This window comes from Echinococcus granulosus, assembly GCF_000524195.1.
Source record: "Echinococcus granulosus chromosome Unknown EG_S00049, whole genome shotgun sequence".
NCBI classification, from domain to species: domain Eukaryota; kingdom Metazoa; phylum Platyhelminthes; class Cestoda; order Cyclophyllidea; family Taeniidae; genus Echinococcus; species Echinococcus granulosus.
In genome coordinates this window covers 148,172-160,148 of record NW_020170429.1, presented here as the reverse complement: position 1 = coordinate 160,148, position 11,977 = coordinate 148,172, and the positions used below count along the sequence as shown (strand labels likewise).

The 11,977-nt window shown below is 40.9% G+C and overlaps 2 protein-coding genes across 2 annotated transcripts in view; one reads left to right on the top strand and one right to left on the bottom strand. All coding sequences in view use genetic code 11, as the record gives it.

The window, feature by feature from the left end:
• Positions 1–2,900: 2,900 nt before the first annotated feature.
• EGR_05995 (hypothetical protein) lies at positions 2,901–3,806 on the top strand (the record flags this gene model as incomplete). Its single annotated transcript, XM_024495244.1, has 1 exon — positions 2,901–3,806. The coding sequence occupies one exon, from the start codon at positions 2,901–2,903 to the stop codon at positions 3,804–3,806; it is 906 nt and encodes a 301-aa protein (XP_024350328.1).
• Positions 3,807–11,545: 7,739 nt separating this feature from the next.
• EGR_05994 (hypothetical protein) overlaps positions 11,546–11,977 on the bottom strand; it is a gene marked incomplete at both ends in the record, with an annotated part of 1,558 nt that continues 1,126 nt past the window's right edge. Inside the window, one exon of the mRNA XM_024495243.1 lies at positions 11,546–11,729. Within this exon, the coding sequence (XP_024350327.1) occupies positions 11,546–11,729 (184 nt within the window). The remainder of the gene's footprint in view (positions 11,730–11,977) is intronic.

The window sequence follows — 11,977 nt, the reverse complement described above, 5'->3', positions numbered from 1 at the left end:
TACTTTACGGGGTCAAATGAAGCGACTTTTCTAAATACACTACTAAATTAGCGTAGTAATTCGTTTTCATTTAAACGTGACCACGTTACTATTGAGAGAGTAATATTATTGGTTTATTTGCTAAGAATGAGCTAGAGTAATCACATAAATGTACTGCAAATGAAATCACTGCTCTCTACCAAACAGGATGGAAAGGTTAACGCAAGGCTTTCCACAACTGTTTGATCTCCTTTGCTTTATATGAGTAAAAAATTAAGCAATGCTCAAGATTTTGGTGAGAAAATTAGTTCTTCTGACACGAAGACGTTGCAGTTAGGTGAAAGCAACATTGCCTTTAAGAGGAAAGTTTTTTAATGATTGCTTGAACATGGATAATAAAGCTTTTTTTGTCTACGAGGAAATTGTTTACTATAGGATGCTTTTTTGCCATTAAAATGCTTCAAAGCCAATAACTACAAAAAAAAGAGCTTGATGAGCTTGATTAATTTAACTTATTTTCCTTGCATTAACCCGCCTCTAATGGACTAGAACCGATCGTAGTTTACGAAAGCTTCATCACTTACAAAGCATTAGTAAAATATTTTACCATTTACACTTGTGGAATCAATCTGTTTGCTTAAAATGGTGCACTTTTAATCACGAATATTTACCATGCGATAATTTGATTGTTTGCTTAACTTTTAGTTTTGGTTAAACTAATACTGAGGACACGGTCATTGCACATCCCCGCAGCGGCACGTCCTATGGATCCTACCAATAGCCTCTCAGCCCCTCTAAATGTCGTAAAAACATATTTTGTTCACGTATATCATATCTTCTCTGGTCGCCCGGGGTGGTTTCGACGCCCTACAACCCCCCTCAATATTCAAAAAAGTTCTCATAAAATTTGAAACAGTACTGTAACCACCAAAACCTATTCTTCCAATTCTAAAACAAGCAAATTTTTTCAAATAAAAGTCGTACCCCTATTAAATAGTTACCCGGGTGCTGAAGTGCCCCGAGACTTCCCTGCAGGTAAAAGGAGACATAATACTGAGGCAGAATACATATATGTGTATATACATCGACTTATAGTTGTTATTAGGGCCATTGGCATGTTCCAAAGACTATCTTACCCGGCAGGGTACAATGGTGGAGCACCCAAGGGGTCAGTCTACCAAAACCGAGAGTTAAACTAGCAGCCAACGTATTGCAGTTGCGGGTTCGAAGATTAACTTAGTTTGCAGGACGAGTGCAAAAATAGCACATGAAAGGTCCGAAAAGTACTTTCAGTTAACAACTAAAATAATATCTTTAGAGGCTTAAATGCATTCTAAAATTAGTGTACTTAATCAAACTAAAATTTATTTTGAAAGAGGTGAGCTAAAGCAAATTGTAGTCAATAAGTAGAGCAAACACAGACGTTTGGCAGATTTTATTGGTCTTCTTGTAGTTAAAAAGCCGCTTTTGTACATAGTAACCATGCCAATTATCAGTGTCACACTAAAGAATAAAATTGACGCCAGCATACGCCCCATCCATTGCCTTCTTTGCAATCGTAAGTCACAGACAAGGTGACAGGCTATTGAAAAAGAGGTGCCATAAATTCCAGTCCCCGGGTGTCACCCTACCATCCACTGAAGAGATATTATACATTCTACTAACAACAAGTCAAGGGCAATTAATTTATTAAGGTTCGGTGTGATTGATTTGACAAGGCGGGTGAAAAGTGAGTTTGCCATGATATACACTGTTGACTAAAATTTTTGGAATTTAGCTCCAGCAGTCGTGAATTATTTTTTAACTTAACATCAACCTTAATGCAAGGACTTGCTAGAACTGGAGGAAACACGGGAAATAACATTCTCTATATGCAGTGGTAATTACAGGTTTGTGTCCTTTCATCAATGCTCTATGCTACTCTTCAAAGTTACTCTCTACTACCTTCGCTTTTCCTTCAACTCTCGCCGTGCAATGCGTCGGATAGACCTAAAGCATGCGATTCCAACCTGTCTGAAATGTCACAGAGGCCATTTTCTTGTTAACTCCTTACGGTATTTGAAGAAGGCACAGTATGTGAAGGCAGAATGTACCACTCAGAAGGAGTTTGAATAAGTCGAGTGAATCTGGTGACAATCACTGCAAGATGGCTGGGCGAAGTTGTACACGCCTTTCGCATTAGTGATGATGAAGGGGGAATACTCGGCCATGGTAATTGAAATACTTCGAGAAAAGGGTATTTAGATCAACTCACGATTACCTTTGAAGTATGTAAGAAAACAATTTGTTGGCATGGAAATGTTAAGTGAAGGATCGTGTCATTGGTTATCTCCAAATGATCCGTTCAATACCTTCCCATCACTTCTAAGTCACGCACTCTCAAATTTCCCGAGGGCTATGACTTGTCAAAGAGCGTGCGTGCGTGCACGTATGTGTGCGTGTGTGCGTGGCAGACTGCGAATGGAATTTTTTACTTGCCGAGGGTCAACCAACCAAACCTGAGTTCGCCCTATCTACCCAATATTATTAAATATAACTTCAACCTGTGCGCGACCTCCTTCTCCTTAAGAGACAGGTAGAAACAGTTAACCAATTGGTGCCAACATAAAGCCTCATATCTCGCATCGCAATAAAACGGAATGGTGAAATTATGGTCACTCCAGGATGGGATGGGACTTAAAAAGTGGGGTAGCACCTTCGAGGTAGTTAGATAGCAGTACTAGGACAGTGATTGTAGAAATATTAACTATCAAATCCTCTTTGATATACACATGCCAAAAAGCACTGCGCGCACACACATCTACCCACACGCCCAACCAAAAGTCAGTAAAACAAATAGGTGGTTAGACTCACATTTTAATCGCTCATTCTGCAAGAGGCAAAAATAATCACACGGGCGAGTTACATTTTATTCGGGCTGAATGGAGGAACCGGAAATCATCAATGATCTGCTCTATTTGAAACGCGAGGAAAGGAAAGTTAAACTGTTAGAGAAGATCATGGAAAAGCGGTTGAAAGGAGCAATTAAGGCAAAGCCGAGAGCTTATGCAGTGAAGCTCTACAAAGACTGCATCAAGCTGCAAGGACATAAAAAGGTGATATTTCTAAACAAGGTGAAGGTAGTGAAGCAATTTAAGGACCATTTGGTGCTGGTTTTGAGTAGTGAATCCAAAGCTAAGTGGAAGCACTCCCTGACCACAATGAAGTTCAAGACTCCCGATAGCTATGCTAGTGTGCTGTGCAGTTTAACCGAAGCCATGAAGGCTCAGGAGAGTCAAGTAAAGGAAAATGGATCCCAGCAAAGAAGCACGGAATCAGAACAGGGTTTATCAAAGGGGAATCTTAGTGAAAATGACCCGGTTCCACCAGAAAGCCTTTGTCTTCCAAGGGTAAATGTGCCCGAATCAATAGAGTACCCTGGATACGTAAAGAATGCAAAGAAGTTTTATTCGTTGGACAGCGGTACTGCAGAACAAGCAAAAATGGAAGAGTTAAGGAGAGCTAAAGGGAGACGAAGGGTATGCAGGACAGCATCAAAGAGATTTCTGAACACGGGATACACGGCGAAGAGAAGCACCAGCTGGAATGAGGATTCGGACCATTGTAGTAGTTTCACCTCGGACCCCGATTTTTACTTTGAATCGAGTGACAGTGAGTCGGATAGCACTTCGAGATACCACTACAAGAGAGATCGTCAAAATAATAAGGAATTCAGCCTGGTTGTTCCGAAATCCAACGATTCAAAAGAGTTTATTCAAGACAGTCAGGGAAATTTAGTCCACGTTATCAGACCGCGGACGACCCAACCCAGGAGTATGGTCCGCTAGTTATAATATTTTGATGTCAATTGTTCACTCCAAAAAAAACTGCCCATTTTTTTCATCTTAATTTGTGGTACATGTAAGGGGAAACCCGTAATTTGTTATAAGATTTTCCCATGGAATCTTATTTTGTTTAACTTATGTGGAGCAACACGGCTGTCAAGTCCTACCTTTAGTCAATTTACCCATCTCCTGAATAAAACATCTCTAGGCAATGGAAGACAGATCACATGAATGAGAAGGAGAGTAAGACACACCAGAAGATGCTTTCTTTTTGCGAAGTGAAATAGTTGAGTGGCTACAAAACACAACAGTGGAGAAGCAGCTAACTGATAGGTGGACCCCCATCCGGTTGGTTTGTGATTTCGATCTCTTAGTACTTAAACGCCGTAAAGGTTCAATTATTGTAGTAGGTGTTGCTTTTCTGTACTATAAGACAATTTCAGCCTCGTTAGCTAGTTCGATGACAAGGATGCTAGGGATTCCTTTAGTGCGGTGTGAAGTTTGACTTGAATTCTTCCCAAAATAGGGTGTAGTGGACAAGGATCAGCAATGGATAAAAGGCTGGTTGTCCAGGGAATTAGTAAGCAAGTAATAAGAGACCGTCGAAGCATGAAGAGCTTGGAGCTTCTGCCATGAGATGAATGGCCATATTCCAAGAAGTAGGGATAGCGTTTATTTTTAATGCAGGCTCATTCCTCATTTATTCCAGCAAAGCTGAACCATCGTAGGGCAGGTCGCGTCAACGCGCCATCGGCGGGGTTAAAGGTGATTGTTGATGGTTGGTTTTGCAACCTCCGTACAATTCTACCTCATGCTATTGCTTTCATCAGGCGTTCTATGGAGGAATTTTTATTTTACAGAAACAATCACTATCGAGATCATCTTTGACTTTGAGATGTTGATGTCACCTAAATGTCTTACTGTTGAACGGCCCAACACAGCATCATCCACACGTACTTTTGTCCATCTCCAAGACAGCCTGCTCCATTTCGCTACCACCATTGCCTACCCTTATAATGCCCAAACTGGACTAGTTTAGAATATATGTGTCTGCAATTGTAATACAGTTACCATTTTTAAGGAAAGCCAGTGTAGTATTTTACTTCAAAGTCCCTTTTTGAATCGAACGTCCTCTGAAATGGGTGGTCTAGGAAACTCATAGCCGAGATGACAGTAAGTCATTTTACGGAGAAGTGCTTTTTCTTAGAACTCACAGCAGTAGAATTAATTCAACTTGAAGTTAGAAGGAAAGCTTCACCGAGAAGGCGGCTAAACATGTGTCAACGAGAGCCACCTATCAATTTTGCAGATAGGTTAAGTGCGCAAATATTTTCGCACAACGTTTGCCTATCTAATCACAAGGCAAAACTTAATTACCTTAGAGAAAAATGATTTATGTAGAGGTGGTGTACTCTAATATACATTGGGCAGATCTATCTTCCCGACTCTCCCGTATCGTCATGGGCGTGCGCCGCTCACGCTAGGCCCACCCACCTAAAAAAGTGGATCAGCAGACCTTCGGTACTTAAAATCATGGATTCGTTGGTACCACCATCAATCCGTCAATCGAGGAAAAAGTCCAGTTTGCACAAATTCTCCGCGTAAGTCATAAACATCGTTTGGGTAACTATAAAAGTAGAAAAAACTCATAAAACTGTTGTACCCAACGGCAATATGATGCCGACCTCTAAAATGTAGTGGATTAAAGTTTTTGCTGCCATGTGACTGATGAGATAAACATTTCTTTTGGAATGGTACATCTGTGTGCTCATTGCCAAGGAGTCACTACTTAGGTGTTGTTTATTCGTGGATTCATCAGTTCTTGGCTTCACACATAAAGGCAGTCAAAGGCTACAGCTAAAATGCCAGCAAAGTGAATATACGGCGTGCTTTGATGTGTTATCAACACAGTTGGCGTTGTGCCTAGTCGTCGTAAATAGGTAGACAGACCTCAGACATGGCTGTCAGATCTTCTGCCGTTAAGCATTCCACCATGCGTAACTGTGTCTGGAGTCTACACACCTGCACACAGCAGAGCCGTCAGGGAACTTAGTGGTGTGAGTCCTAGAATTGTGAGTGTACCGTTTTAAAATGATCAATGATTTGTACTTCTACTTAATGTCTTAAAATGGAAGTTTTTTTCCCATCACAAATTAGTATGCTAAGTCCCTTCTTTAAGTTACGTGGAAAAAAGTGGAGAACACATTGATGGTCCCTCAAATCTACTGTCATCTGCTGTCGGTTAATGGCAAGTGGCACCAGTTGGTTTAGCTTCCATCTCGACTTTATTTATCTATTCGGCGTGCTAACGAATCATTTATTCACAAAAGTCAAACTTAAGTGCAGGCTGTTTTGACACCCCATTCTAGAAGTAATTGGATTACCAAGGCCAAGTGTTTCCCCTTCATCACCATCAGTAGTAGTGAGGGCAACTTGCACAAAATCAGCCACCTATCTATCTGGCGGTGATTTGCAACCAGATTCACTCAGCTTGCTCAAAACACTTCTAAGTGCCGTATACGCATTTGTCATGAGGGCGGCGTTTGCAACTTTGCCAACAGGTTCAAATCACGTGCTCTGGGCTGAACCGACACAATTTGCTGACACTTAGTGTTGTGGGCGTTGGGGTGATGAGGGGGGTGGTGGCCTATAGCACTGGTGAACATGCCCTGATGTGTTTCTTCGAGTTTTGACAATTCATTACTGTATGTTGTGCCATTAACCGGGAATGTATGTAAGGCACTGGAAAATGAATTACGAACGCTGGGGTTAAACTTTGCATATTCCCGTTAACTGCTGCGCATCATTGGTAAATTTTCTCCTCACATGTCTTGCCAAATTAATCACACCGAAGTTTAATAAATTAATTGCCCTTGACTTGTTGTTAGTAGGGTGTATAATATCTCTTCAGTGGATGGTAGGGTGACACCCGGGGACTGGAATTTATGGCACCTCTTTTTCAATAGCCTGTCACCTTGTCTGTGACTTACGATTGCAAAGAAGGCAATGGATGGGGCGTATGTCCGCGTCAATTTTATTCCTCATTGGAGCAGCTACAGCTGCCATGGTTGTCTTGTGCAATGGTAGCTCTTTTTAATTCAACAAGGTATAGACAATGCCAGACACGACTGTAACTCTTACTCGCCTCGCTGACTATGCTTTCTTCGAACAAGAGCACTCCCAGCTGAGTGTGTATATGGTTAATTAAAGGGTGCAACTTCTTCTCCTCTGTGTGATGCATTAATGCCTTTGGTAAGGTCGTAAATGTACTTTTGCGACTTCAAGAGAAGACAATCTCATTAGTATCTGTCAAATGCTATATTGAATTGTGTGACACCGAGAAAAAAAATCTTGCTAGGAATTTCAAATCGTTTTCAGGAACTAAATGGCCATTTATCAAACACTTTTATTCTTTTGAAATTGTCCCAAAAAAACAACGTTTCAGCCATTTCTTGTTTAATTCGGCTGGTCACTTCATGACAAGATTTATACTTTTACAACTAATGGTTCTTTAATAAAACACCTTATAAGGTTCAATTTGAAAATGATCTCATTCAGGTGTTTTTATCTTCTTCCACGTTGCTATTGCATATCTTCTCCATTGCATGCAAATTTGAGTACTAGCGCGATTGATATTGTGATGGTCGAGGTGGCATGGTGACCAAGAGGAGATCTGGGGACGGCGCTTAAAGGTGGGGGCGATTTGTTTTATTCTATGTTTTGCTTTCGTGGCTACTAAAGGCTTCGTCTTTGTACTTCCACCAGGGCGGCTTGGCCTCTGACCCTCCCCTACGTCGACAGTAAGTGTTATACATTTTGTCTTTAAAAAGCACGATTTCATAAGGCTGGACAAATAAATTCCACTAGGGAGGTGGTATAGGCAAATAAATAAAATAAAATACGCTCATTTTTTACTATCACGCTGATGTGACTGACTCTTCTTGAATACCTCACCCCACAGGTTACGCTGTTCAGAGGGCGTAAATTATATTCCACAGACTGTCGCTTTGTCACAGAGTTAATCAGGTTGCTAAGTACGTTGCTTAGTCGCGCTACGCCAATCTCCGCGTCGTAAGAGTCATATACGTCATGTTAGATAGTCCTGGAGATTACCTTTTGTAGTTTCTTTGTTTCAAAAATCTCAGCCCTAAGGGCGCATTCTTTGCTGCGAGCTAGCAAAAAATCATTTACTTATTTAATCTAATGATGGATGGGCATTTGGCCTGAACGTCCCATAGGTGCAATGGAATTACCGGTAGTCAAGACACATCCATTAACTGTAGCGTTGATTTGATTGCATTCTCTCAGGAGCAATGATTTGTTGCATTGTTATACCATCCCACAGCACGTCAATCAACCATATTACTCCACTGGGGGTGGGGGGGGGGGGGGGCACAAGAAATTCCGAAAAGTTGAGCCACTCCTGAATGGGCGGTTAGCTCCAAGTGCATAGGAATGCAGTGGAGTTCACAGGGTGTTAGCATTCTAAACGAAACATAATTGTGGAGTTTTAAAAGGCAAGTAAGAAGATTAGTGGTAACTCGTGGAAGATTGGGAACAAGAGTGGCCAGAAGGCATCAAAGAGTGTATACGAGAGGTATTTTAATGGATTCTTAGTACTGGAGTTGGAAGTAATCCTCATTTGGGTTAAAAGGCACTGCTTAGAAAACTACAAGTACTTAGAGGTGGAGAATCTCATGCATTTTGCAAGTAAAACTCAGTTGCTTCCCTAGCTTTCTTTCCCACTTCGAAAGGGTAGTTGCTGCAATTAATGGGGTACACTTCACAGACACGAAAGCAGGCTCTAAACTCTGGATATTTCTTCACCCTCACAAATCCACTTCAGTTTTGCAGTAGCCCCCAGTTACTTAGGTATTCCTCACGCAATCACAGAACTGGGAGGAAGAGCTGGCGTAGTTTGGATCTAATCATTCGTCTTGAAGATGTGACATCGTAACAGATCTAACCAGCTTGTAGAATATACCGAAGCAGTTGAATTTCATTATCATCCGCTCCCTCACAATTTTACTTAATAAAAGAACTCAAATTTCTGCCTTTCCCACCAAAAGGGCACAAGTATGGAATTTGGCATTATTGACTCTTTGGCCTTTTGAAACATGGTAAAGATGCAGTTTAGGGTGCCTAGTCAGGACTTTTAGACAAATTTTTATGGTTCTACCTTTAATTATCGCCAATAACAATGCATCTTTTGATCTGCAAGGCCTTATGCAATAATCGGGTGTAACCTTGGGGGATTCTTGGAGGCACAAACTTGGAGCAGTGTGCTCTCATCAATCAAAGCGGCAATCAATTGCAAGAGCACAGTCAACACTCAGAGTGAGGTTACAGATACCTGCATCTGCGGTAGCTGCTTCACAGGAAATAAAGACTACTTTCTACCAATTCTTAAAAAGTTAAATCATTAGGATGATTTTTGCGTTTTGGTGGACTTTGTAAGAGGATGGATAGGAATGCCATATTTTTGACTTTGTTGCCGTCAAAATGTAGGTAATTGCATGCTTTGAAAAGTATATCATAAATTGAATTTACTCGACCAGCCTTGTCAAAAAGTCCAGCCCTTTGTCCAGTTTTCATTTTTAATAAATTGAGTAAAGGCAAGTGGACCATCTGCTTATATTTTGAATGCCACCCAAATTTCATCATTACTTAAGAAGAGAGGATGAGTGAAAACCCTAGCTCCATTTGCAAGTTACCAGTAGTTTGCTCACTTTGATGCTACGTTACTCATGTCTGTTGGAGAGGTGTAGGCTATAAATCACTTGGGTGCTCAAAGTAGGCTATTGACAAATGAAGCAAAAGCTATAATCTTTTAATCTGCTGGAGGCAAAATGCCCAGTCTTAGCAAACTAATGACGGGATAGCCAATAGAAACAACAAAACGCCTACTGAATTTCTGAGTAAATGCATATCATATAAAAGGGGTTTTTATTGTTTGAAAATACTACTACAATAAAGTAGTTGCATTGACTTAATAAGCTTTGTCATTTAAGGTAGACACTAGGTGTGTGCGTGTGTCACTTTGCAGATTCCTTCTAGAACCTTCTGTAGGTCACAGCTAGGTAGTAATTGGTAGCCCTTCTGTTGTGAAGGGTGAAATTGGTGAGACTTCTTTTTGCTCCAAATGCAACGGCGAGGTGTGATTTAATTAGCCATTTTGATAGGCAGCTCCTGCATTACTTCTTCTCTGTGTTGAAACACGAGACGGATCAATTTGCCAAAACTTAGTGGGTAATAAGAGGGGAAGGATGTTACCGCAGTGGTAAAATACACTATTTTAATCAGAAATATATGTGACGAAATTTACTCCAGGTTGAAATTACACGATGGACTAATGAATGACCATTATAAGCGCTTATTGGCCGCAAAAAGAGCAGGCATTTTGTACTACTTTTATAAGCATAAGTATTATGTCTTCTTTTGTCCTCAGGGAAGTCTCAAGGCTCTACTAATTGCCAGAGTGCTATTAAGTACACCGATGTCCCCTTAAAAAAAAAGAATTTATGTCAAGAAGATGACTTGCTTTATTACCATTATTTTTTAAAAGCAGAAAGAAAGTTCCAGTTGCATTTATCCAATCATTGACTGAATTCGGAAAACGTCTCACCGGCATGCAACAGAGTTTATGACTGACTTGGATAAATAAGACTCCTGCTTCTGGACGAATGTAGAGACCATGGATATTGAGGGGACTGGGTGTTTTAAATGTTTATTCAAAGGCCTAATTATTGCAACCTTTCAACTGTCCTTAGGTAATCTTTCATAAACTCCTAGATTTACCCAGACCTGAAAGTGACCTTTCCTTTACCATATAATTTCACCACTTATAGAGACTACAAGACAAAGTGGTGAAACTAGTGTTCTCTTCCCGCACCCCGAATATTTACAAATTTCGCATCTAACTTTAGAGCTGAAAAGTCATCTTTTCCTACCTTTTACGTCCTAAACTAACATTAATGGGATAACTTCTTACCTTACGCTAACGAACAGGAGGTTAAAGCCATAATTTACTGAGAAATGGTGCTTAAAATATTTATGTACAATTAAGCAAGATATTGTTGTGATCAAACGGTGCAGGCCTTGGTGCTGGTGCTAGTTGAGGCAACGAAATGATCTTGCATGGCAGAGCAAGCAAAGCTTGGGGGGAGAGGGCGGAGGGAAGAGGTTGATGGCCTCCTTCGTGCATGTGACCTTCCCCCTAGACGCACTTAAGGCAGGTAATGAAACCAAGGTTAAACGGCAAAAAAAGGTCCCATTCGTATGCGCTTGTTTAGAGCTGACATGGAAATAACCTTGAAGTTAATGGAATTATGAACATACAAAACGATAAGGAATAACTATATCTTTTAAAAAAGGATGTGAATTTAGCTTTAACATTCTTTTTCATGTCAAAGTGCAGGATCCCATTTTGGTTAAAAGGTAAAATTACAATATATCTTGTTTGAGCCTACTTCATCCCCTCTCTATGGCAAAGCAGCTACCCCTTAATCAAGGCGAAACAATTCCACGTTCTTCCTACCCGTATACTGACTAAAAAACCTTTTGCCATCTTTTACGACAACCTGACAATTGTACATATTGTGGGAAAAAGGACAAGTTATTAAAACGTGGAATCAGACATTTGTGGGTTTATTTTAAACGAAACACGCGAGAATACTAATGCCAAAACGGTGTCATTAGGAAGGAAGCGGAAAGGTGAAAGAGTAACTAAATTCCACCGGCATTTATCGCAAATTGATGCCGCGGGAAGCATGTCTGCGATTGGATCTGTGTTTTCGACCGGAATGGTATTTGTCTGATTTAGACGATGATGAACCGGAGGAGGACAAAGATGCTGACGAAGAACTCCTCCTTGTAATCCTCCATGTCGTGACATTTACATTCGCACTAGACGAAGAACTGGAAGAACTGGAACTTGAGAAATTGCGCCTTCTTGAGCCCGGCCCAATGCTGTATGCTCTTGGTGTCAACTCAGTTAGACGGCTCCTGTTTCGAGTGGCGTAGTTGGACATTCTACCGTAGCTTTGTCTGCGTCCGACTGGTCGGTCACTCAGCCATTTGGTAGCAATACTCTCGCTAGACGAACTGCTGGATAAGCTGCTACTACTGCTGCTGCTACTGCTATGACCACGCGCATTCGATGCATAATAATACAT